General features: G+C 41.7%; 1 protein-coding gene across 1 annotated transcript; it reads left to right on the plus strand.

Annotated features, from left to right (window-relative positions):
* The first annotated feature begins 4,278 nt into the window (after positions 1–4,278).
* On the plus strand, positions 4,279–22,998 carry LOC145814101 (uncharacterized). Its single transcript, XM_082910625.1, has 8 exons — positions 4,279–4,589; positions 4,732–4,747; positions 4,942–5,348; positions 5,766–5,961; positions 6,067–6,315; positions 6,639–6,950; positions 7,100–7,256; positions 22,877–22,998. The coding sequence occupies exons 1-8, from the start codon at positions 4,279–4,281 to the stop codon at positions 22,996–22,998; spliced, it is 1,770 nt and encodes a 589-aa protein (XP_082766751.1).
* The last annotated feature ends 4,739 nt before the right edge of the window (positions 22,999–27,737 follow it).

Genomic DNA, 27,737 nt, shown 5'->3' on the forward strand with positions numbered 1-27,737 from the left:
TTTTAAATGTTGAGCTACAAGAAAACATAAGCTAACCATCTAATGTAAACAATAATATATCAACTCAAGGAGTAGTTTTCTACAAGAGGAAAGAGCAACTATCAAGCTATCTATTGATGATCAATGATTTAGAGTCTAAAATTGACAAGTTGAGGCTTCAATGGTAGTGATATAGGAGGATTATTGTTTATGATTTGGTGATAATGTTGTTCGTAAATGTTGGCTATTGATAATGACTATATAATGGTAATAGTTGTGGTGTTGGAGATACCGGAATGTTTGTGCAAGCGCGAGGCACAGTTAAGGGCATATGGCTCCCAGAACGTAGGCACATAGTGTAAACTTGTGCTTCATTGAAGTAAAACGTACATTCTTAGAAGTAAATGTCTAATAACAATGGATTTATAAGTGTTCGGGCCTAGCGGTGTGCTCCCTCTAGGTCTCAAGTTCAATACTCACTAGCGGCAATAAGCTCCTGGGAGTCAGTCCATACATGGCGTTTGCTTTGGCTTTAAATGGGTCCCCGCAAGTAGGCAGTGGGATTGGCCCCTGGGATTAGTCATGGTGCACGTAAATTGGCCTAGACACCCGGTTATCAAAAAAAAAAAAAAGTATATAATAAAAAAAATAGTTTAAAAAATAAATTAAATAGCCATATATTTAGTCTTTTAAACTAAAATGGTTAGAGTCTTGTGCAATTACATGAAGGTTGTAAGTGCAAATTTTACTTAGGTTTGTTCATTTTTTTAACATTCTATCAAGTAGATTTGAAAACAACTATTAATGGATAATATTGGCAGGTTGCCAACTATTAGAGTGGCACCATTAACAACACTATGCTTTTAGTTTTCCCATTTTTTTTCTTCTTCTTTTTGAATCTAGAGCATCAGATTTGCAAATAACTCTTTATTTTTTTAAATTTGGAACTCTTTGTTTTTTGGTAACAATTTCAAATCTTGGAATTAGGGTGGATACCCAAATCTAATATAAGGATTGATCAAAATGCAAGATTTGGCTTTGAAGGGTCTAATCCAAATCTCATCCCTAATTCAATTCCAAATCTTTGAACCAAGTAATGCCCTGGAGTGTAAGCTTCCAATCCTAGTTAATATTTTGGTGAAAACTTTGTAACTGAAACCATTGCCTTCAATTGGCATGAAGAATAATAACTATGTCCTAGCTATTTGCAGCTTTTATTCAATTAAAAAGAAAGTGATTTGTATATTGTAGTTGCATATGCGTATTTGTGGCAATGAAGGTTGGCCCAAAGATGGATTAGCAGTGTCAGGAGTTACTAAGGTAGAAGAGGTGCTACAAATGTTCACTAACACTACAAGTCTCAACCAAAAGGATTCGAATTATGCTGTTGAATAGGAAAAAGAGTGAATCATGCGATTCAATTTTGTTTGTTTGTTTTTCTCTACATAATGCATGAAATGAAGGTGTTTTGGACACTCTATCAAGAAATAAAAAGAGATCAATTAGTTATATTAATATATGTAGTTATATATATATGTGTGTGTGTGTTTATTATATGGATAACAAAAAATTTTAAACACAACGTTGTTTTTTTGTTTGTCTATAAACCAAACCAAACCAAACCTAGTCTTAAGTCCCATCAAATGGGGTCGGCTGCATGAATCATTCTTCTCCACTCGACTCTATCCAAGGCCATTTCGTTAGTCAAATTAATGAGATTCATATCTCTATTAACACTGCTATCTACTGTCACTATATCACATCTCTTCACTACTGCTTCTGTTGGCCTCCGTTGTATATGACAAAACCATCTCAATCTATTATCTCTCAACTTATTTTCTATCGGTACTACTCCTACCCATTCTCGAATATACTCATTCCTAACTCTGTCTTTTCTAGTCTTGCCACGTATCCACCTTAGCCTCCTCATCTTAGTAACACTCATCTTCTCCACATGTTTCTTAATTGCCCAACATTCTACCCAATACAACATTACTGGTCTAATAACCATTCTATATAACTTCCCTTTTAGTCAAATAGGTACTCGTTTATCGCACAGTACTCCAAACGCACTCCTTCACTCAAGCCACCCTGCCTTAATTTTGTCCCATAAAATGAATCTTATGATTCATGATTCACGATTCATGATTCACTAGTTTAGCAAAACGATTCATAATTTAACAACAGTAAGGAGAAGGAACGCTCACATCGGCCTTCACGGGATGTCGGGCAAGCAGAGTCAGTGAGAGGTGAGTCACAGAGGACGCTTCATACCCAGGGAACCTATGTCAAAGAACATCGGCATGTCTAGGGGAAGGGACTTTGCTTTGATACAGTGAATGAAGAAAAATCTAAAAGGACACACCACGACGCCAGGAGCAGCACACCAAAAAGGCTGAAATCTATTAATAGCCGAGTTCTCGATCGAACGGAGAAGGATCTGAGAGACTACCTCCAGAGGAAGCGACTCAACGCCGAGGTCACATCACCCGTCAAACCGAGAATGCCGTTCTCAGTGCAGTTGGATAGGTTTGAGACCCCGAAGAGGTTTCATATGCCGAGGTTCCAGGTTTATAATGGTAACTTTGATTTGAACTTTCATGTCGGTTTATATTTGAATTCAATGGCTTTGTATAGTGGGAACAAGCAGCTATTGTGCAAGATGTTTCCTTCATCCTTTGGGAAAATTACATCGGATTGGTTCCATAAGTTGTCGAAAGGAACTGTGAAGAGTTGGGAAGGCTTGGCTGAGATATTTGTGGCTAGGTTTGTAACAAATAAGTTGCAGCCACTAAAGGTAGACTCCCTACAGGCTTTGAACATTAGCGAGGGTGAAAGCCTCAGGGCTTATGCCAAACGGTACTATGAAGTGTTCAACCGAATACTAACATGCAATCAGGAGCTGGCGGTCGTATCTTTCAAAAATAATCTAGAGGATGAATGCCCGCTTCAAAAGTCACTTGCAAAAACTCTACCAAAGAGTATGGAGGAGCTCATGGCACGAATTGAGAAATATGTTAGAGCAGAGGAAGACACGCACGGAGCAAAGACGCCAAAGTAGGAGAAGAGAAACGGCTCGCCAAAGCAAGGCCGAGGTAACACTGGTTTTAACAGGCAGGAAATAGGGTTGAGGGCTACATAGGTAGTCACAACTGTATTCAGGATCCCGATCTACAAAGTTCTAGAAAGGATTAGAAACCAACCATATTACATAGTGTTGGAGAAGATCCCTGGCAAGTTTATAGGAAGAAGCTTTGGGAAGCATTGTGCTTACCATAATGATAATGGGCACTTGACACAGGGATGTAGGGCTCTAAAGACACACTTGGAGGATTCGGTCAGACAAGGTCACCTAAGAGACCTAGTAGATGAGGCAAAAACAAGGAAAAAGCAGGCAAGACTGCCTAAGCACCGACAACACCACTTCTACCACCACCGCCGTAGCAAGCAGATGGACCTCGGGTGATCAATGTGATTCATTCAAAGGTCAATGAGAATGAGGTGCGTGGAAAGACTTAGAAAGTGAGGCAACTACAGCATGTGTATCAGGTCTAGCAAAAGAAACTGAGGACCAATGAGTACTAGGGACCAATGGTCTCATTTACCGAGGCAAACCTAGATATGGTGCAGCATCCATGCAATGATGCCTTGGTGATAACGTTGAAGATTGGGGTGCGCCAGGTAAGGCGCATACTAGTTGATCAAGGCAGTTCTTATGACATCATGTATGCTAGATGTTATAAGGAACTTGGCCTTCACCCAGATGATTTGGAACAGTTCAATAGCCCGATGGTTAGGTTCAATGGAATGCCGATGTGGCCTCTAGGGGCCATGAATTTGGGGGTGCGTGCAGGCACGAAGAAGGTAAGCACGAAGTTCACGATAATTGACACCCACTTCCCTTACAATGTTATCTTGGGCCAACCATGGTTGCATGCAATGAGGGTTGTTCCCTCAACATTGCACCAGCTGTTGTGATTCCCAACTGAACATGGGATTGAGGAGGTTAGAGGGGATCAGGTATAGGCAAAAAATTGCTTCATGGTAGCAATGAAGTCCACTTGTAATGTGCGAGAAGTAGAGACGGTGGAAATTGAAGATGAGGACATGAAGGTCCTAGATGATGTCGGCAAAGAATTAGCCGACAAAAGTGAGGAAGCTTTGAAGAAGGTTCTGGTAAAAGAAGATGATGAAGAGCACTTCTTCCTTCTTGGCTTAGGCTTAGCCGAGGAGGAGAAAAGGGAGTTAGAGGCTTTCTTGCGAGCAAACATAGAAGTATTTGCTTGGACGCCATAGGAGATGCCTAGCATTGACCTCGAGGTCACTTGTTACAGACTTAATGTAGACAGGTCAGCTAAACCTATCATCCAACGGGCAAGAAGGCTGACATTGATTCATGTGGAGGCAGTAGAGGAGGAAGTGGACAAGCTGTTGGAAGCTAAGGCCATTCCGGAGGTGAACTACCCAACTTGGTTGTCCAATATGGTAGTTGTAAAAACGAAGGATGGGAAGTGGAGGGTCTGCATGGACTTCACCAGTTTGAATAAGGCTTGTCCCAAAGACAGCTTCGCTCTGCCTAAAATTGATCACCTGGTGGATGCCACTTCAGGGTATGGGAGGATGAGCTTCCTAGATGCTTACAAGAGATACCACCAAATAGCAATGTATCCCTCTGACGAGGAGAAGATTGCATTCATCACTCAAAAGGGCTGTATTGCTATAAAGTAATGTCTTTCCGGTTAAAAAATGCAGGAGCAACCTACTGGAGGTTAGTGACCAAGATATTTAAGCATCTGATTGGAAAGACAATAGAGGTCTACATTGATGATATGGTCGTGAAGACCAAAGAGCCTGGAAATCATCTGGCCAACTTGAAGGCAGTTTTTGATATCCTAAGAACATATCAGCTCCGACTCAATGCTTCGAAATGTGCATTTTGAGTTGGGTCCGGTAAGTTCCTAGGATACTTGGTCACCAGAAAGAGGCATTGAGGCAAGCCCAGATGAAATCAAGGCCATTCTTGACTTGAAAAGCCCAACGTTAGCCAAGCAGGTCCAAATTTTGACTGGGAAGGCAGCAGCCTTGAACAAATTTATCAATCAAAGTTCTGATAAATGCAAGCCATTTTTTAGTTTGTTAAAGAAAGCCACAGATTTTTTGTGGACAGAAGAGTGCAAAGTCCCCTTGGCCGACTTGAAAAGGTACCTAACAACAGTTTTAGTTCTGTCAAATCTAATACCTGGAGAAGAATTGTTCCTATACTTGGTAGTTTCAAAGCACGCAGTGAGTGCTGTGATAATCAAAGAAGAGGAGGGAGAGCAAAAGACGGTATACTATGTAAGTAAGACCCTAGCAAGTGCAGAAACCAGGTACCTGCCCTTGGAGAAATTGGCACTAGCCCTGGTGATGGCTTTGAGAAAAATGAATCACTAATTCCAAGCCCACAAGATTGTGGTGCTGACTGAGCATCCTTTGAAGTCCTTGTTGCAGTAAAGAGATCTGATCGGCAGAGTAGCCAAATGGGCAGTAGTGTTGGGCCAATATGACCTGGAGTTTAGGCCCAAAACAACAATTAAGGGCTAGGTTCTGGCCGATTTTGTGGCCGAGTTAGCTCCTAGTGCCATTCCACTTCGGGCTCCGGTGAGCCGCAGCTTAGGATGTCCAGAAGAACCAGAAAAAACTCAACTAGGGCCAAAGGACCCCACGCCAGCAAAACAGAAGTAGGCAGAGCAAGCAAGATCCTGCGACATCTACATCGGCGATTCCTTTTGCCTATTTGTTTATAGAAGTTCAAACCGTCAAGGAGCAGGGGCAGAAGTAGTGTTAGTATCGCCAGATGGGCGAATGATAGAGCAATCTATTCGTTTAGGGTTCAAAGCCTCAAATAATGAAACAGAATATGAGGCACTGATTACAGGATTAAAACTAACAATAGCCATGGAAACTAATGAGATGGTAGTCTTCTATGACTCCCAACTTATTGTAAATCAAACAACGGGCGAGTATACAGCCCGAGATGAAAGAATGATAGCCTATGTCTAAGAGGTTGTCAGACTACTAGCATTGTTCCAAGATTGCCGGCTACAGCTGGTTAGCCGAGATGATAATAGTCATGTCGATGTCTTGGCTAAATCAGGGAAGGCAAGGACAATAATGGTTGATTATTTGTCAGGCCCAAGTGTAAAACCACTGATCATAGAATATGAAGCAATGTGTGTGGAGATGGGTCTAAGCTGGATGGATGTAATAGTGATATTCCTCAAGGATGGCAAGCTGCTAGATGATCGAAAAGAGGCGCACAAGATTAGATTGAAGTCGACCAGGTTCAGCCTGACGGTAGAAGGCCATCTCTATAGAAGGTCCTTTACTGGGCCCCTTTTGAGATATGTACACCCATCCTAGGTAGAGGGCTTCTTGTACGAGATCCATGAAAATGTATGCAGAAGCCATACTGGGGGCAGATCACTTGCTCATAGAGCCATAACTAAGGGTACTGGTGGCCTTACATGCAGAAAGATGCTGAAGCCTAGGTGAAGAAGTGTGAAAAGTGTCAAAGGTTTGCACCTTTGATACACCAACCAGCTGCAGATTTGAATCCAATATCTAGCCCCTGGCCATTTGCCTAGTGGGGCATGGATCTTGTTGGGCAATTGCCCCAGGCAACTGGACAGAGAAAGTTCTTGTTAGTAGCTACTGATTACTTCACAAAATGGGTAGAGGCAGGACCTTTGGCCAAAATCAGAGATGTGGAAGAAAAGAATTTCATTTGGAAGAACGTAATCACCAGGTTTAGGATTCCAATAGCCATTGTGACAGATAATGGCACCCAATTTGACAGTAAATTGATCAAAAGCTTTTGTGCCAAGTACAAAATTAAGAACTATTACTCTACTCCTAATTTCCTCCAGAGTAATGGTCAGGCAGAAGTATTCAACAAAACCATCTTAGATGGCATCAAGAAAAGGCTGGAAGTAGCCAAAGGAAAATGGGTGGAAGAGTTGCCCAATGTGCTTTGGGCATATCGGACTACGCCAAGGAAATCAACTGGGGAGTCTCTTTTTGCCATGGCTTATGGCACTGAAGTAGTTATCCTGTTGGAGGTCGGCATCCCTTGAATCAGAACCCAAGAAGTAGAGAATGGGACCAACAAGGCATTCCTGGCCCGAGATCTGGACCTACTGGAGAAAAGAATGGAGAGAGCAGCAATTCGGCTGGGGATATACCAGCAGCAGCTTCCCAGGGGTTACAACAAGAAGGTCAACCCGAGAGAGTTCAAGGTTGGGGACCTCGTCCTAAGGAAAGTTGTCGGCAACATGAAGGATCCTAGGGAGGGCAACCTTGGCCCAAACTAAGAAGGGCATTACATAATTATCTTGGTTGCCGACAACGGAGCATATTGGCTAGAAGACAATGATGGCAAGGAGTTGCCACGACCTTGGAACACTTGCAATCTGAAGTTTTTCTATCATTAGTTTTTGTTTTTAGATTTATGTATTGATTTTATTAGCTGAAGTTTTAATAAAACACTTGTTTGATTTTATTTTTATTATTGTTGATATGTGACCGATAGGATCGAAGTAGTATTATGATGCTTTTTCCAAATGAAACATGACAAATAACTTAGACTTATCGTATGGTAGAGTTGAATTATACTTGCCATATGAAAGAGTTAAACTAAGTTTACGATGTTTTCGATTGAAACATGACGAATAACTTAGACTTATCGTATGGTAAAGTTGAATTATGCTTGTCATATGATAGAGTTGAACTAAGTTTGCGATGTTTCCGATTGAAACATGACGGGTAACTTAGACTTGCCACTACGGCAGAGTTGAACTAACTTTGATCTAGCTAAGATTGATAGAGAAACCGAGGTCGTCAAACTCGGTTAATGTTTGTTTGAATCAGACCTCAGTAAAAATTGGAGTTGCATGATTATTGTGAACATAAGTAGTACTTAGGTTCACATTAGGGGGCAGGAGGCAGGAATGAGGAATAGGCTTGACACTTGTTAAAATTTTTGAAAAAATTTACAAAGGTGGAGTCAGTCGAGGTATCCAGATAAGGGATACTCGAATTGCTTGTTACCCGAGATCACCAACCAGGTTAGTCTATCCTTGAAATGATAAGGTCTAGCTAAAGAACAACTAGTACAAGTGAAGAAAGAACACCTGTAAAAATGTTTGAATGAAATGTTTTTAATTGTTGTTTGGCCGAGATCACGGTAAAAGGTGAACTCCGAGGTAAGTTGGTCTGAGGTGACCAACCAATGGTGCACCCGAGATGAAGTGGATCTAAGGTGATACATGTCAGATGTATTCTAACCCGAAGTGATTACACAGTTCAAGTGTACTTGGAAAATTACAAAAATATTCTAAGTATGGAAACATACAAGGCGTAGAAGGAAAGCAGTAAGCATACATGAAAAGAAGCATTCAAAGAAAAAGAAGCATGCATTCAAAGAAGAAACTTGTTCAGATACAAAAAGCGCATCGGCTTGGCATAAAAAACTACTTGTCCAACTATAAGAGATGGCACTTCGGCCAAACAAACAAACTATTATAAGTGTTCATAAGTGAAAGAAAAAAGTACTGAAAAGAGAAAAAGTTCAAAGGAAAGAAGGAAAAAAACTAAGCACTATGATCTTTGGCAATGGTCTCCGATTGATCAGCCTCCGCTGTTGGCGTTGTTTCGGCCTCGGCAGACAGTTGTTTTGACTTCTCGGCCTCGATCTTAGCGTTAACCTCAAGGAGAGTTTGGTCTAGGCTCCTCTCGGCAGTTGCAGTCTCAGCTTCAGATGTGGCTTTCTTAGTAGAGATATGTATGGGGACCTCATCCTTCTCTTCGTCCTAAGTCAAGTCCAGGACTTGCTCATTCAAAGTTGGGGACTTAGCCCCAGCAGATTCTTCAACATCAGCTTTTTCCTTAGCTTCTTCCTTCCCCTCAGCCTCATCTTCAAATTAGCTTGGGGTAGGAGGGAACAGCATGACAAGTTCGCTTGTGTCCCGAAGAGGCGAGTCATCTAGGATGGCCAACTTATTCAAAGCGGCCATCCAACCAAGGATGTACCCCTTGTTGCACGCCTGGTTGACCTGCTTGTTATATGCATCACGGACGTCGGTCGCCCCTTCCTCGTAGGCCTTCTCATTGGTGGTTGTGATGTCGACCTCTTTTGTGGCGAACGCTGTCTAAAGCTCGGTCTGGGCCTATGCCTCCTTTTCTTTTACTTCTTTTGCTTTGGCCATGGTGACCTCGACAATGTTCCCGGTAGCTTCATCACGATCTTCGGCTTTGCTTTGGGCCAGTTAAGCTGCTTTGGCTTGGTCCAACAAGCTTCGGCTGCGAGCCTCGGACTGGTTTAGTAAGGTAAGGAGCTTGGCTGCCTCCTTAGTCTTCTTGGTCAACTCCTTCTTAAACTCCTCGACTTTGACCGCGAATGAGTGACCTTGCTGAATGGCTTAAGAGAAGGAAAACAAAAAATTCGTTAAGTACAAAACTCATAAGTTGGAGAATTGAATGAGAAGGAACAAAGTATAAAGACTTACCAGAACGCAATGTTGCATCATTAGAGCATAGTTCTCATACTTTGTTAGCTCGATTATTCGGTTAAGGTCGACTGGCAAGAGAACGGCAGTAGAGAGGGCAGTGCCAACTTCCACATTGTCGAGCTCGTTGTCCCCGGCCAGCAAAAGTCAGTCTCCCACCATGACTGTTTGAGTCCAGGGCTCGTCGGCACAAAAAAAGCCTAGATGAGCTGTGCCCCCGACCTCGGCTTCTTTGAGGAAGGTTCCTCAGACGATTCGGCCTCGGCAGGCCTCTTCTCGGCGGCAGATGATTGTTTCTCAATCTCGGTTAACTTTGAGATTGGCACAATTTCCTCAAACTCAATTTCCGTGGCGGTGGCCTTTGCCTTAGCCCTTTTTATCCTTTTGACTTTCGGCTTGGGTAGGGTTTGAAAAGGAGAAGAGGAGTGGACAGACACCACCCTAGGGATATCGGCAAGAAGGTTATCGGGGACTATTTTTGCGTGGCCCATTTCATCGGCTGTAACGATGACGGTGACTCTAGAGCTGAAATGAATTACTGGTAGGGCGATTTAAGGGTTAGTTGGGTCAATTACCGAGGTGTCAGAACCTCGGTGCCTTCTGATGTGAGTTCTTCTAGCTGGGGCATTAGGTGGAGCACAATGTCGGCGTTGGTGTTGGGATGGTGGAACCAGTTGAGGTGAAGAGGTTAATGGTTGGTCCGCTGGATTGGATATGGATCCCTGGTCTGGCCTTGTTGATGAGGTGGCTGGCAAGGTTGTTGTAGATGGAGGAGATCTGTTTTTTCGAGGGACGTCGGGTAAAGGGCTCCGGTATATTGGTATGTAATTGAGAAGGAATGGGGCTTTGCAGTCATCGATGGGAAGGCAGAGAAGTCGGATAAGGTTGGCACTGGGAATATGAGTTTGACGGAAGTTCTTTTTTGGCTAAAGGAGAGCTGCAAAGGCAAAGGAAAAACGTTAGAATAGAGTAATAGAAAGATTGTTAAATAAAGTAGTAGAGAAGGGACTTTGGGGGGGTCTAAGTAATTACCCTTGTCATCCCTAAAAACTTCACGGCATAAGGGGAAGAAGTGGAGCTCATCGTCTGGCGCAAACTCCCAATTGCTTGAGACAATCAGGTAGTCGTCTGCCGTGCCCTTATTTGAGTCTGGAATGTCGGCTATCAATTTGTACTAGGTAAATCTCGACTTGAGGTAGTACGTGTAGTTAGAGTTGGTTTTAAGGCCACACATTGTGTAGCAATACTAGATGTCGGATAAGGTTATTCTGGCATTTTACTGGCAAGCCAACTCGGCGATGCCATTGATAATCCTAAAGGAGTTTACAACTAATTGCATAGGGTTTGCTTCATAATAATGGAGGACCTCCCTAAAAAGGATATCTAGGGGGAACCTGACTCCACCCTCAACTATGGAGACTATGGGAAAGGACATGTAGTCCTTTCCAGGCAAAATAGAGTCGTCCTCTCCAGCCAACCAAAGTTGAACATCAGCTGGAATGGAAAACTCTTCCCTAAAGTACTCTAGTTGGAAGGGGTGTTTACTCTCCACCTAAACATGTCCATTATCTCGACTAAAGTGGGTTCTGTAAACAGCGTTTTGATAAAACGACTTGGCAAAGGGTTAAAGACCTCGACTAAACCCTAAAGGCACTGGGGCAAGGATTTTGAAGATCTAAGGGGAATTTTGTTTCAGTTTTTCCTATGTGTGTGAGTTCTAAAGCAATTCCCAAACCTAGAACTACAGAAACAAGAATCAAAGGACAAAAATCTGAAAACAAGTAAGCAAATAGAAAAGAACATGATTCAAAATCAAAGGCAAGCAAGATTCAAGAATTAAACGGAAGTAGACATATAGAGAAAACAAGACAGATATAGCAAGAACAGTGCAGATGACACTCAAGAAGCACATGAACAGAATAATCAGAGATAATGATAGATTAAAGCATTCAATAGTAACACAGATATGATTTCAGATATAGTGCAGAACAACGTCTAAAGCATTGGGGCAAATCACAAATTTACAAATTCAATGGTGACAGATACGATGAAAACATATGGCAAGACTCTAAAACAAGAATATGGCCAAGGATAATGGAAGACAACAGTTAAAAAGTAGACATTAAGGACTTACCGAGTGAGGCCGACCGAATGGACACCGGAATAAGGCTTATCGGAAGCAGACGACGAAAAGCTCGCTAGAGGAGGTGATTACAACGGTTGCAGAGAACTCGAAAGAGCGGCAATGGAGGTTTGGGAATTTCTAGAGAGAGAAAGTCTGAGTAGAGAGAGGACGCAAGGTGAAGAGACAGAGAGAAAGAAAGAGTTTTGTCAAAAACACAAAAATACGGCAAAACATGATGAGGTGCCTTGGACGGTGTACCTGTCAGGCAGCGTGGCCAGAAGCAACGTGATTCGATAGTGTGTGTTAGGTACGAGCCAATGGGATAGAGACACATGGAGGAAGCAGTTGAAGAGACTATGCGTAATAGTTTATTGTAGCGCGCCTTTTTCGTACCCCCTTTCGGAAACTCAAAATAAGCCCTACAGTTCGGACTCCTGCGGTTCTGAATCTAATCTCACAAGTGCAATGTGAAATAGATAAATACCAAAGAGTCCAAATCCGGCAAATCATTTGAAAAATTGATTTTGAATCAAAAAATGCCAAAAAATGAACTGCTTTGCAAGATACAGAGTCACCACCTAAATATTTTGAAAAATCTAGGAAACCCATGACTCGTGCCAAAGGCCACGTGTCTATCATCACCAAGATTGTCTCGGCTCGGGAATTTAGGTACGAGAAGGGAAGGTCATGAATTAAACACCCCACCCGCCCGATCAAAGATCAACCTTTACTAATCATGATATAATTTTTATCAACATTATATGCTCTTTTTCCGGTTTATTAGGCTAGTATTTACTATGTGATGCACGCATACAAGGTATAGATTAGTTTGCCTAAATTGGAACAATTCAATTTCATGTTTATTTTTCGAAAAGGGTTTGATTTTGCCACTAAACAAAGTGGGCTTAAAGTTTGTGAATTTTCCACTTGATAAAGTGGGATTAAACGTACATTCATTGAATTATTCCAATTCAAACAACAAGCCTTCATCCATAAGCACTCAAACAGTTTAACAAGTAAGCATTTAGCCTCATGGCAAGCATTCTAGTCATGACAGTCACTCACACTTATGCAAGTATGTTAAAGTACTAAAAACTCACTTACTACTCCAAGCCAAAAAAGAAACTAGTTAAAAAAATGCATGTTCCTAAGTATGCCAAATGTCTAATGCAACACATGCAATATGCAATTACTAGGCTCGACTACTAATATGACATATGACTCAATTCAAGACATGCGGTCTAAGCACGTATTCAAAGAATGTATTTAAACAATGATGTAGTTAGAATGTGTAGACACCCCATTTTTGACCGTCCTCAAGACTTGGACGTCACCATTGGAACACTTGGTGATTACCCTTGTTTGTGTTCGTTTGGAGTTCTCGGAGGTCTCGGTTACGCGCCTTGCCTCAGGATCTCCGAACTTGACTGTTTAGTGTCTGGTTTTGCACCAAACACTTGTGTTTTGCCTTGGAGGAGCAGGGAATGCCTTGTGAGGCATCCCCACACACCACCGGCCATGGCTAGAGGCCACCGGCTGGTTTTTGATTCCATCGGCAATCTATATTGCCGGTCGGCACTATTTGTTGCCGGTCGGCACTCCCTTTTGCCAAAATGGCATCTTTGGCTGGCCGACTACTGTGCATCTACTTTTGCAGATATTTTATCACAGCTGTCTTGCATTTGGCTCCCCTCCATACACATGTATGGAGGGATCTCCCTCTTTAGAAGCTTGTCTTGTAAGCTTTACAAGACAATAAGCTCTATAAAGAGAGGTCTTCTCTCTTGTTGCAAGGGTTAGACACTTTAGAGAGTTTAGACAGCCATATTAAGGTTTTGAGTTCTAGGGTTAGAATTCATACACATCCTATCTCTATATCTCCCTCTTGTGTGTGTTAAAGTGTGTTTGTGTCTTACTATTGCACACAAACACATAGTGTTTCACCTTCCCTTAGCTACTGAGGTTCTAAGAGGTTGTTTTTGAGGTTTTGGAGCTGGTTTCAACCTAAAAGAGGCTGCTGGTCCACCATTGTTGAAGGGGTCTTCAAGGGTAAGAAACTAATCCCTTTATTCCCCATTTTTGCATTGTATTTTTACCTATCTTAGAACTGTTTTTGTGCTTAGTGTATAACATAAAAAAGTTTTGTTTTTAGGCCCTCTAAATAGTTTATTTAGGGTGTTTTGTGGTTTGGAGGTGTTTGACCCCTCTTAGGCCTTGAAAGGCCCTATTTTGTGCTATTTTGAGTGAGCTCCGAGACCTTGATGTTTGGGCCTCTTCACCACTGAAATCTTGAGGGATTTCAGAGGTGAGGATGGTGCCTTGAGGTCCCAAGAAGGAGAGGGCCACCCCCTCTCCTTATAGTCCTTGAAAAGGACCATTTTTGGCCTCTTAAGGGAGCATCTAGCTAAGCTTCATGTTGACCATGCCTTGGCTGTTTTTTGTGCCTATTATATCATAATATGCCTCTGTTTATTGTTGGTTTTGGTACACCATGTATACTTAGCATACCTACCATGTAATGCCTTGTTATTGCCTTAATATGCCTTAGGTTGTTAGCCTTTGCTCTAGCATGTTTTAGGTTTAGCCTTGTGAAGGTTTTGTGCTCATTTTGCCATGTTTTAGGTATGTCCATAGTTATTTGGGTTGATCTTGGCATGCGTAGTATAGCTCCTTTGTATTTGAGCTTGTATGCTTCAAGTATGTGAATGTGTAGTATGTGTTGCTTGCATCGTTTCGGTGGTTTGGAACCACCCTACATGTTATTTCAGTCCCTTTGACATGCTCATATGTTTGCCTTGGATGCCTCTTTGAAGCTTTGGAAGCTTGCCTTGCATGCTCCATGTTTTAGCATTTATGCATGCCTTTAAATAAAAACCATCTAGGTGCTATCTAGTTGGTCTTTTGGGCTTAGTTTCATGTGTTAAAACTCTGTTTTTGGTTGCCTAAGTCCTGCCATGTGTGGTTGTACTAAGTGTAGTCCATTGCCTCTTTGGTGAGCCTTGAATGCTTGGACCATTGTTGCATGTTTAGCTTGCCTTGTTGCTTGGTTTGGCACCATGTTTTAACATGATTTTCAGAGCTTATGTTGCATGCTAATTGTCCATGATATCCCTTTTCAAGTGTGCCTTAGAGTTGCTTATTTAATGCCTAAGTGTCGGTCCAACTTACTTGCATGTGTGTATGTATGTTTGATCCCAATTCCTTGGTTTTTGGCCACTGTTTTAGGCCTATTTAGAGTTGCCTAAATCATGTTTAAGTCCATCTCTTTGTTTGTTGCATGCTCTCCTTGTATATTGTAGTATATTGGCGAGTTGTCGCATGTTTGAAATCACATGATTGAATGAAATCACATGTTGGCCTACGTGCTTGAATGCCTACATTAGCCTTGCAAACTTGTTAGTTGCATTGCTCTATGCCTTGCATTTCTTGCATGCTCATTTGCATTGCCGTATTGCATGCCTAGTTAACATGCTTAGGTTGCATTGCATTGGCATGCATGCTTGGCCTCTTGACTATCCATGATAGAGGTTAAGTCCCCATTTGTTTGTTGGTTTGCATTGCATGTCATTTGACATCAAAGTTGCACACTTGATTCTTTGGGCCATCATGCATGGAAATGCGCGATTGGCGGTCTGAGAATCGAGACACATGCCCTTTTGAGTCACTAACATGATAAGGGACATGATAGGTGCATATATGCCTTGAATTGTATTGCCATGCAAGTTCTGTCCTCTGCTGCTGTGAGTTGCAGGTTCTGTAGGCATTCTTTGCCGACCGGCAGTATAAATTGCCGACTGGCAGTAAATTACCAGCCGATGGATTCATTTTGTGCCGATGACCACAATTCACTGCCGGTGGTAATTCTACTTAGCCGGTGGTGATTCCCAGTATCCAGAGAAGCATCCTTGAGACTTTGGCAGTCTTCAGAGAGGCAGAGCAGGGAAAATAGAGGCAGACTATGCATGGCCGTGCACTTCCGAGCAGGACCCGAGCATGCGCTACATCTGGCTCTCCTCCCGAGGCGGTTTACTGCTTTTCCTAGTTTAAATTAGTTTGTTAACTGATTAGGCAATTTGTAATATTTAATTAGCTTGCGTAGTTAATTAATTTGTATTATTTATTTGGTCCCTCCGGGCGAGGGCAAATCTGTAATAAGTGTGTGTGAGTGGTGTGTATGTCTTCCAATCCCCACTTCTTTCTTCCCTTTTATTTACCTGCTTATGATGGTAGATTAGGGCACGTTTAGATTAGCATACCTTATGCTATGCATGCGTGTATCCATACATTTGTTTCGCATGCACCGGGCTCGGTACATCACGCTAACTGCATTTGTATTTCAATTCCAGATTGAATACGTGCATTAATTGGTAGCATTTCACATGCCATGTTTAGGTTAGCTGAGCCTACTCTAATTGCATCTTGCATGTGTTGCATTAGTCAACTTGACATGAACTAGGATCACGCATGTTTGCTAACTAGTTTATTGTTTTGGCATGGAGTACGATGTAAGTATTTACGCTTTAGCATCATCGCATGTGTGTGAATGCTATCATGACAGTATGCTTACCATGTGGCTAGATGCTTATGTGTTATAAACTGTTTGAATGCCTGTGGGTGAAGGTTGGATTGTTTGAGATGGGAAAACTCGTTGAAATCCGTATTTTAGCCTACTTGCGAGTGGCAAATTCCAAAACATTTTCCAAAACAAACGGATATGCAATGTTTCTTTCCAAATTAGGCAATCTAGTCTATGCTTGTTTGCTGTGTGCATAACATAGTAATTCTAGGCTAACAATTGGAATAAGAACACATAATGTTTTCAAAAACGGATATCACGGTTAGTAGAGGCCGATCTTCGGATCGGGCGAGAGGGGGTGCTCATAGCTGACCTTCCCCAATCGTACCCTAGCTCCCGAGCCGAGAAACTCCGGTGATAACGGACATGTGGCCTTCGGCACCGAGTCAGGGTTTCCTAAATTCCCCCACAAAAAAAAATATTTAGGTGGCGACTCTGTATCTGGCAAAGTAGTCCATGTTTGACACTTCTTTCCAAAAATCTGTTTCTCAAAACGATTTGCCAGATTTGGACTCTTTGGTTCAAGATTAAGAACCGTGACACAAATCGAGTCCGAGCTGTAGTGACCCCAAAATGAACAGAACGGGACTCACCCTCCCGGGGCGTTCGGGGACGTCTACAGAATGATGCACCGAGCCTTGGTGCATGAAATACAAGATAAATGGATTCAAGCATAAGGTATGCAAAACAAAATGTGATGCTCCTAAACTAACCATCGTAAGCTAGTAGGTAAAAGAGAGAAAGACATAGGATTGGAAGACGTACACGTTATTACATTACGCTCTCACGAAGAAGAGTCCGAATGAATTAACTAGCTAATTAACTAACTAATTAATGCATAGTTTATTAAGCTAACTATTATAAACCGAATAAATAGCTAAACTACTTAACTAATTATTACAACACTTGAATTAATTAACTAGTTAACTAACTAATTAAATAATTACAACGCAGGTGTAATTAGGATAAGTAATTAAACTCAACAACTAACTACTATGCCTCGGGAAACCAGGGATGTGCATGCGCATGCTCGGATTCCACCCGAAAACACCACTGTTTTGCTTCCGAATGCTTTTGTTTTGCACAGTTGAACACTTCCAGAATAAATCTGCTCCACCTTACCAACACATTTCTGAGCTTTGCATCAGTGGCTGGCTGGCCACTGGTGAAGATTGTCGATCACCATCTGGCCATGGAGGTGGTCTGTCGGCCACCTATCGGCCACTGCTGCACAAGTTCATCATGCTACAACAAAGGACAAACAGTGCATATACAGGGCATTTTCAAGGTTTGTCTTCACAACTCACCTCTCATTTTCATGAACAAATCCAAGGAATAGTGAACTTAAGCCACAAACCACCAATTCAAGTAATTTCATTGCATGATGGCTTGTGACTCCAAGTGTGCAATTTCAATAAATGCAAGAAAAAAAGACACAAACCTTCTCCCTTTCATGGAAGATCAAGGGAAGAGGTTGACCTTGGAGACTTGGATCATTTCATCACTAACAAATATGAAATGATCCAAGTTCCATATGTTCAATTAATGTCCGATTGAACACACCAAAACAAAATCAAATTCTTATCTTTGCACAATTTTAGTTTCAACTTTTAGTTACTCCTTTCAATTACCCTCTCATTCTTTAACCAATTAAGTCCATTGGTGAGTTGAGTCCTCTAAACGAGAAGGAAGTATTAAACAAGGGGTAGTTTAAGGCAAGAGAAAGGTGTCATGCTGTTGATAATTAACCCCCAAAAGAGGATTAAACCATTAAGCATGGACTTCAATCTTAAGCCTAAGCAATCATAAGGTTGAAACAACCCTCAAAGCAAACAAAGAGTGAAGAAATGAAGGAGGTTGCAAAGATTATGCTTGCTGAAATTAAGTGAGAAAAACACTAAAACAATGCAATCAACTCAAACAAGTGGTATCTAAAAGCCTAAAACACCGAGCTTGTGAGGACACTTACACTAGAAGCATGCAAAACAAGACTCAAATGACTTAACCAACCCAAAATAGAGTTAAAACAGTCCAAATCAAAGGTTAAAACATGCTGGAATTAAGCTATAAATGGCTAGAAAATTAAGCTAATACATAGCATAAACTAGGCTAGTAAACAAGACACAAGGAGGGGAGGCTAACCCCTCCAAATTTGGATTTCAAAACATGATTTTGGCCACTGAAAAAGCACTGAAAATCAGTGTTTAAAAGCTTGGAAAAAGATAGTAACAGTGTGGGAAACACAAGGGCAAAGGTCTCCAAAACAAGGTATAAAGAAGGGCTATCAACCCCTCAACCTTTAATGGCCTTAAACCCAAGCTTCAGCCCAAAAAACACAGAGTTTGACATCCCAAAAATAGTGGAAAAACTGTATAAATAATAGTGGAGAAAGTAAGCAAATAGGCAAGGCCTTATACCTCTTGAAGAGAAAAGTATAGGCAAAGGTTAAGGAATTAGAGGCTAAAGTGTAGAGATTTGCTAGAGAGAGAGAGGAAAATTTTTGAGTTCAAAATTTTCTAACATTGTTACAAGAGAGAGGGGGTCCCTATATATAGAAAACATGAAATTCCCTCAAGGAGATCCAACCCTACACGTGGGTGAAGATGCATGCATCTGTGCAAATAGTTGGCATAAAATATCTGCAAAATACATTGGTGGCCGGCCGTCTATCACTGGTGGTTGGCAAGCCACATCAATGGCCGGCAGCAGGCCGACAACCAAGAAGTGATGGCTGGCAACCCAAAAGGGGTGGTCGGCAGGCCACTAGAGGCTACAAGCTCGAAAACCAAAGGTTGGTCCAAGAATGAGGCAACAGGTGTACAAAGTTTGGAAGGCTCAAAGTTGTGGCATTGCGCTGAGGGCTTCCAGCACTTGGTGAGCATATAATCTCATCATCGGGTGTGCATGCAATGGTGTCCAAGTTGTAAGGGCCGTCAAAAATGAGGTGTCTACAGTTGCCCCTCTTTGACAAAGCTTGAAGTCATGAAATAACGTGAGTGAATGTCAAAGGCCGAAGACGACCAATTTTAATAAGGCCATAAGACTTGGGAAAACAAACAAAATGCAAATGCAATTCGTTGAACCCGAGAGTTGCCTACGTATCCCATTACAAGGAATCAAACGAGCGTCGTTCAGGGGTAGAATGCAAAACATACACAATGCAACAAAACAATGTAAATGATATGTAATGTAACGAAATAATCAAACCACAAGCAATGCAAAACCACACAAATACCATAAAGGGATAGAGATGCAAATCAAACTACATTTTATATAGAAAAGAAGTGGGCACAGCCAAACGACGCCTAACACAGGCTAAGTGCTTACATCCTCAATACTGGCCTCAGTGCAGCATGGTTGCTTACACATAACAAAACCATGTTTCAACGTGAAAGGGATGTGAGCACATGTAAGACTATGTTTTTCGTAGAAAGAGAAAGAGTACAAGTAATTGGGTGGTATGATATAAGCAAGGAGTGATCCGTTAAGGAAAGATCGTGATCCTAAATGCTGAATGTAACAAAACGAAGTACGATGCAGTGGATGCAATGGATGGAATGAATAAAAGGCGTAGGCCGAACTCTATCTTGCCTAGAAAATGCATGGGCACAAAACAAACCACGTCTAACACAGAAAATGTGCCAACACCCTCAATACTGGCCTCAGCGTAGCATGGGTATTGACACATGATAGAACTATGTTTCAACAAGGGAATGGTATGAGCACATGCCAAACTAAGCTTAACATGGAATGGATATAGGTGATAAAATGGATAATGATGTAGTAGATGCATGCAATAGATGCGATATACAATGTGATAAAAATACTAGATAATAAATATGATGTTGCAGCTAGGAAGTGAAAGTAGCTTACTGGGGCAATCGGTTATGACTCACCTTATGCTGCTGTGGATCATCCTCTTCTTCTTGATTGCGTTTCCAAACCACAGGTACTACTTTTCTCCCTAGCTATGCTCGCTGCTTTCCCTATTCTCCAACAGGGTGACAGACTAGGTTGGTTCAGTATCCAGAACTGAGGCGCATACAACTTATCTCAACCTATGGGGCTACCATACAGATGTCAAACCGAGGATACACCACTAGGTATTTAAACCAGACCTTAGTCTTAGAAATTCTGAACCTTTGCGTTCTAGGCCTCAGCCATTCGAACTCTAGTTTTCACCATCTCAGTTAATCTCCTAAAAACTCATCTTAAACACAGGTAGGTGGCTATACCAGACCACCGAAAGGCGTTCGGGCACGACAAACACCAAAGGAATTGCACCTTTCGAGGATTTAAGGTCTCCTAGGCCCAGAGAATGCACAAGACAGTGCTATATAGGGGCACATGACAGTGCGAGTGAGGGTGAATGCACAAGACAACACGAAATGAGTGCACAAGACAGTATAATGCAAGTTTGCACAAGATAGTGCGATGTAAAGTGAAATGCACAATATAGTGCAAATAAGGTGAAATGCACGAGACAGTGCGATATAAGTTGAAATACACTAGACAGTGCGATATAAGTTTGAAATGCACTAGACAGTGCGATGTAAATTGAAATGCACTAGACAGTGCGATGCGAGTTGCAATGCACTAGACAGTGCGATGTAAGTTGAAATGCACTAGATAGTGCGACGTAATTTGAAATGCACTAGACAACGCGATGCAAGTTGAAATGCACTAGACAGTGCGATGTAAGTTAAAATGCACTAGACAACGCGATGCAAGTTGAAATGCACTAGACAGTGTGATGTAAATTAAAATGCACTAAACAGTGCGATACAAATTGAAATGCACAAGTTAATGTACGAAATAGATGTGAATGCACAAGACAATGCGAGTGAGGTGCACAAAACAGTGCGAGTGGTACACAAAATAATGCTATGTGGGTTGAATGCACAAGACAATGCAATGGTGCACAAAATAGTGCGATACAAAGTGAATAGGATAGTGTGATACAAAGTGCACAAAATAGTGCGATGCAAGGTGAAATGCACAAGATAGCATGAATAAATAAAATGCACAAAATAGTGCGATGCAAGTGAACGATGCATGGTACACAGAGGGAAGTGAGCAGTACTCAGAGCAATGCGTCATGTACCTTATGAGATGAGTGTAGGGCAACTAGCCACAACTCGTTGAAATGCAACACAAAGGGAGGCAACTTGACAAAACTTTGTTTAAATACAGAACGAAATTAAGAGTAAGAGCAACCAATCACGTAATTCAAAGTAACTATAGTGTATAAACGTGTAGGCATAATCCAAAGCACATGTATTAATCAGAGGGAATATGGCAATCCAAGAGAGTCTTGAAATGGTCGGAGACAACTTTCGAAAGCTGAATCATATCAGAATCAACATGGGGGTGAGCTACCCTAATCTAGGGGAAAGTGCCCAACAAATGGCTCTGAGCGGATGGAGAGAAAGGTAGGTTCATGTCCCTTGTACAAATGATGACCCGATCAGATATACTGAAAATTGCCCTTAGTGTCCAGTCATTGGCCACTGGTTGGGTTCATGCCCTTGTTCGATGGATGGCCCGATCAGATGCACTGAAAATTGCCCCTAGCGTCCAGCTACTGGCCACCGTTTTCAACATTATGCAAGCACATGCAATGGGGATCACCAGATCCTGGAACAATTGCCAACCAATCAGACTCATGCTTCTCTTCTGTTCCAGCATGTTGAGAACTTATTCTAGTCCCCTCTGAAGCAGTGACAGATTCCTCATATGCACTTTGCAATGATCATGAATACGATGCCCCTTGTATGGGCACTCTCAGCTCGTTTATGAATTCCACACATGGACTTGTTTTCGAGTTTGGAGCAAATATTCATGTATGGAATTTTGACCATGCCACTCTGTTGGATTTGTGAGCAACAGACTCACTAGGGTGACTCGATGAAGAGCGTTGACTGAAACAAACACCGGGCACGGCACAACTGAATTCACAACTGACCCAAAAGCATAAAAAGACTCAAGGTAACTGATCGTTCACAGTGCCCCTAATTTTACTTATGTTCTCTTTAAAACTCAATTTCGCAAAACTTGAGTTTTGATTCATTTTCTTTTGCTTGCTCAAGATAGAGATTCTACTGATAAGTTCAAGTATTGAAAATTTCTCCACTTGTTGATTCAAGCTAGTTCTTTCTTACCCAACACAAGTATATGATATGCACAGCAGTCAGTGTAGCTCATGGATTGATGCGAAGCTGACGACGTGAATTGGGCAAGATGATTGAGTTGAGATGAAAATGATGGATATGATTAAGATTGAACATCATGATGAAGTTGCCTACGTATCCCAATATGGGAATCAGGTCAATGTAGTTCATGGCTAAGGTTCGCTCAGGTTTTGACAGTCTCCTTTTGTGCTCTAACTTTTGCTAAAGTCGCCCCTTCGGGATTTTAACCTTGTGAGCTATATTTTTTTGATTTCTCATTTTTCATGCTCTAACTTTTGCCTAGGCCGCCCTTTCAGGTTTTTAGCCTAGCGAGCCTCTCAAGGATAAGGTTACAACATTTGTAGTGAATTTGATTAATGGTCATTCTTGCCCTAACATTAGAACTGGCTTCGCCTTGATTTGAGCTTAGTTCTCCATTTTTTTATGCATGTCTTTTTCTCTTCTTTTGCTCCATTTTCAGCATTGATTCTTTTTGCACCGTGGTACCTCCTCGCATCAGCTTCTCCGAATTCTGACAAGAGTTCCTTTCCTCATAATCGATTGGGTTTTATTCCAATGGATGCCCATTGGCTTGATGATTGACTTCTTTTCCCTTTTTTTTTTCTTTATTTCTTTCTTTTCTTTTCACTTCCTTTTCTTTCTCTTCTTTTTTCTTTTTTCTTTTTTTTCTTTTTCCTTTTCTCTTTGAAATAATGAAAACACCATAGGAGAAATTCTATGATTTGTCAGGTCTGAAAGCCACCTTGTACTTGTAGGTCTGAAAACCGCCTTGTACTTGCAACAATGATCGCCTAACGACGAAGAGAATTCCCAGGACAATATAGGATACCACGCACAATTCTGAACCTATCTTCGCAAGTTTTGCAAAAGAAACAACTTAAAATTTTTTTAAAGCATGAATGACTTTGCACCGATAAGTCAGAATTCACTCAAACCATTCAGGGGATTCTTCTCAATACTCGAGCTTATTAATAGGATCTCATTCAAAAAAAACAAATTCAAAGGCTTTTTCTATTTGTAAAAGGTCACACATGCATCTATAGGCACAATAAAATGATCAGAAACTTGACTCCTACTTTCTTATAAAGATGAAAACCTGAGGTTACACGAGAGCGACTCAAAGGAAAAGACTCAACTGACACAACAACGTAAGAAAAGACAAAGAAAATAACACTCACAACACAACTATTTGCAGGACACAACTTAAAACAAAATAAAGCATTTCTGAGACAAAAGGGGTTTTTCTTCTCAAGTCCATCTGCAGAATTTCAAAAACAACTTCAAGTAGCCCACGGGAAGGTCCAAACCTGCCTTAAATTCAACAATACACATCCACACCTAGAGGGATAGATTTCTGACTTTCAAATCGGGTTTCACAGATTGAATCTCATAATTACGTTGTCCCCACACATCTTCTTAACTAAAACAATTTCTTTTTCACATCATGCCCCTAGTTCAGAAGGTTCTTCCTAAGTGCTTTCGACAATTACCCTAGTTGAGACTGAGATTCATCATTTCAACTACCAGTGCTGGCATCACTGCTTCATCAAGCTTGAACTCACCAAGATTGAGTAAACTTTTCATCCATTCAAAGATTTTGTTCCTTTTGTTCAGATCAAGATTAGAAGATTCAGGAATGAACACAATGGGATTGGGCTCATTGGCAGGTACAATGTGTTGGCTAGGGTAATGGCTGGTTATTGACAAGCTATGGGTGGGTTTTATGTTATAGAATGGCAATTTATTGCTACTAGGGAAAGGGTTATTGACAGCTTTGGGATTTTCAGGTAGGGTGATGACTTTGTTGTCTATCAAATCTTGAATTTCATGGCGAAGGCGAAAGCAACAATCAGTATGGTGACCATACTGTTGATGGAATGCGCAATATTGGGTAGAGTCGTGTGTAGGTGGGAGAGGATTAGGGAGAGGTCGAGGATTAAGCAGTTTGAGATACCCTTTTTTCATTAGTACCCGCAGTGCACAGGTTAGGCTCATATGGAGTTGGGCAAAGGTTCATTTTTTGGAGGAGGAAGCATTAGGTTTAGAAATATTGGCAAATGGGTTGGTGGGTGTTGATCGGGTATTCATGGGCTTGGGACTAGAATTAGGATGGATGTTTTTGGTAAAGCATCCCTTTTCTTTGCTTGCCCCCTAATTCAAAATGCTCTCACCCTGGGCAACAAAAGTGTTATCCACAAGCTTTGCAACAACTTCAAGCACTTGCTGTTTGTTCAACCTTTTGACCTTCAAAGTCTTAATAGCCCACTAAAATTATGCGTATGGATCAATACTTGTCCTGGCTTTTTTTTTCCCACTTGTTTCTGCTTGGCCAAGGGGTTGGGTGGCTATATCAAAGCGAGACCCATTTGTTGTTGATCAGTCATCACCCAGACTTAAGATAGTTTCGGGTTAGCCTTTTTCAACTGCAGCTCGCCCCAAGATTGAGGAGCTTTTTGACGGGATCGAAACCCCAAATGTTAAATCTACCACCGTTCCTTGAAGGTTTTCAATCATTTCCAACATCTCAGCAGTAGTCGGTTCGGCCTTTTGGCGCACCCGAACTGAATTGGGTGCATCTATCATGCACAAGTCAGTGCTTTCTGGAATGAACACCCTAGGCTTGGATAAATAGGTCGGGGTAATGTATATACTAGGGTTGAAGGTAGGAAGTAATATATAGATGAGGTTAAGATGGGGAGGAGATACTTGGTCATGGATGGAAAGTGGGTTGGTGGTAACATTGGGGTCTTGAGGTGGAGCTATTATCTGATTGTCGATGAGATTCTAAACCTCATGACGAAGGCGGTAGCAACGATCAATGACATGACCGCGCTGTTGATGATACGTGCAATATTTGGTGGGCTTATGTCTAGCAGGGAGTGAGTCAAGAAGAGGTTGGGGATCAAGGGCTTTGAGATACCCTTTTTCCATCAGGACTTTTAGTGCGTTAGTTAGGCTCATATAGAGGGGGTGAAAGTTTTGCCTTGAGCTCGAGCTGGGCTAGCTATTTGTGGGCTTGTATTGGCAAACAGGTCGGCAATTTTGGGGTTGGTGACAACAGTATTGATTTCAGTGGGTTTGGGAATAGTGGTACTCCCTGAAAACACTCTCCTTGTCGGTTCGTTTGTTCTGGGAGTAATCCCTTTGTTGAATGCACTCTCCCTTTGTTGAATGCACTCTCAACTTGAACCCCTAATTTATGCAAAGTTTTGAAAGTGAATAGTGGAGCAACTATTAACTTTTGTAGCATATCAAGCTTAAGTTCTGCACCACTATCCGCACTTGGTCCCTCTCAAAAGGTCGATTTGTCATTTGTGCTGCCTTTACTCTCTACCTTGTAACAAATTCCACAAAAGACTCTGTAGGATTCTGGTGGGTTACTTCAAGCTCTTGAGTGGTCATTTCAATTTGGGTATTGTAAGAATACTGGTCGACAAATGCCTCAGCCAATTCTTTCTAATTATGTTTCACTTTATCCTCTAACTTGGCATACCAAGTGGCTGCTATGCCCGACAAGGTTCTTCCATACAAAGAGAGTTTCTGAGGCTTAGTCAAACTCATCAGCTTCAAGACGCCCAAGAAAAGTCGGATATGTACCATAGGATCTCCAGACCCGTCAAAGCAGTCAATGTGTGGCATTTTGAATCTATCTAGGAGCCTTACGACAACCTCGGTGTACCCATCCTCAAGGTTGGAAATGGAGCTAATTCCCTGTGCCTTTTTAAATTGCTTCTCAAGGTTATCAATTTTTAACAAGGTCGGGTCGAGCTCATCAATATCAAGGGGATAGAGCCCCTCATTAGGCTGCACCAGGGGTCTGAAAACTGGACCTTGAGCCAACCCTTCTCAAGGATCTAAGCGGTGCAAATCTTTAGCTGGCGGAGGTGGGTCAAAGTTCGGCTAGGGGCTTGGGATTGGATGTGCAGCGGAGACCACTTAGATAGGCATTGCATTTCAGCATTGGTCCTATCTTGCATGGCAATTCCCTGGTTTAACGTCACTATCATGGCCATAACTTCTTTCGGACTCTGAGCCATCATGGGTCTGCTGAGTTAGCAATCGGGGAAATGGATAAGTGTAAGCTAAGACCTGATTGATAAGGATTTCGACCCGATTATACTTAATGGGATCAGATCTTTTCTGAGCTGGCTTTTTGGGGGTTAGATGGACAGGGCCTTTTGCAGAGTGGGGTTTTTTTTTTGGGATTGGATGGACTGTGATGGGTTAAGGCGGGAACTGTTTCTTCTCTAGCTCAGACAAACCTGGCATTAAAAACAAATGCTCTACCAGATTGGGATACCGGATATGCTGGTCAAAATAGTGCAAGATACAATTTGGGCCCTGGTTCGGGTTTTGCTAAAAATTCACCCATATCAAACACAAATCCCAGGATTTCGACCCAAATCTAATTCTGATATGATCCTTAAGTTTGAAAGGAATTACCTCAATATTAAGACTCTCCGAGGATTGCATCATACACTTCCAAAGATTTTCACATTTTACACAAAAGCATTCATAGAGTTTCCCTGTCTTAGTTTCGTCATGAACTAGGATTCACTATATCAAACAAACGGTTTCATACAATCCTGTACAAAGGTGAGCATCCTGTCTTAGTTCAAATCAATCACTATGGCTTTCGATATGCAACTAGGCCAAATGGTCAAAAGGGTACCTCAGCAAGACTACCTAATATACCTCTCGCACCTAACACCAAGAAGTGAAAAGAGGATCAAACGGTACAACGGTAGTCCAAATCCAAGGGTTGTGTTCCCATCGTGGCAGAGCCCGCAACCGGTCAGCCTTTTAGCAAGATTTCAAGCAAGCCTTCGGCAAACCGTCCAAGAATAGCAGATGGCAAACACAGCGACTTAGACACACCAATGCAAATGCAATGCCAAGAAATATATAAGTGTAGATAAAATTTTATATCATGAATTTCAAGTCAAGTTCTCTAATTTACCCAACAAAGTCGCTAGAAATTGTAGCTCGCCTTTTTCGCGCCCCTTTTCGGAAACTCGAAATAAGCTATACAGTTCGGACTCCCATAATTTTGAATCTAATCTCACAAGTGCAATGTGAAATAGATAAACACCAAAGATTCCAAATCCGACAAATTATTTGGAAAATTGATTTTGAATCAAAAAATGCCAAAAAATGGACGGCTTTGCCAGATACAGAGTCGTCACCTAAATATTTTGGAAAATCTAGGAAACCCATGACTCGTGCCAAAGTCCACGTGTCCGTCATTACCAAGATTGTCTCAGCTCGGGAACTTAAGTACGAGAGGGGAAGTCATGAATTGAGCGCCCACACTCGCCAGA

Source organism: Camellia sinensis, unplaced genomic scaffold (genome assembly GCF_055761805.1).
Source record: "Camellia sinensis isolate YWXY unplaced genomic scaffold, ASM5576180v1 Unanchor1, whole genome shotgun sequence".
Lineage (NCBI taxonomy): Eukaryota > Viridiplantae > Streptophyta > Magnoliopsida > Ericales > Theaceae > Camellia > Camellia sinensis.

What these genes read in the sequence shown, in the direction of transcription:
- LOC145814101 (XM_082910625.1), top strand. Translation starts at nt 4,279, where the DNA reads ATGCCTAGCATTGACCTCGAGGTCACTTGTTACAGACTTAATGTAGAC. An exon ending in TCTATGACTCCCAACTTATT is followed by an intron (nt 5,962 to 6,066) that starts GTAAATCAAACA and finishes TGCCGGCTACAG; the next exon opens with CTGGTTAGCCGAGATGATAA. An exon ending in TCAACCCGAGAGAGTTCAAG is followed by an intron (nt 7,257 to 22,876) that starts GTTGGGGACCTC and finishes CTCCATTTTCAG; the next exon opens with CATTGATTCTTTTTGCACCG.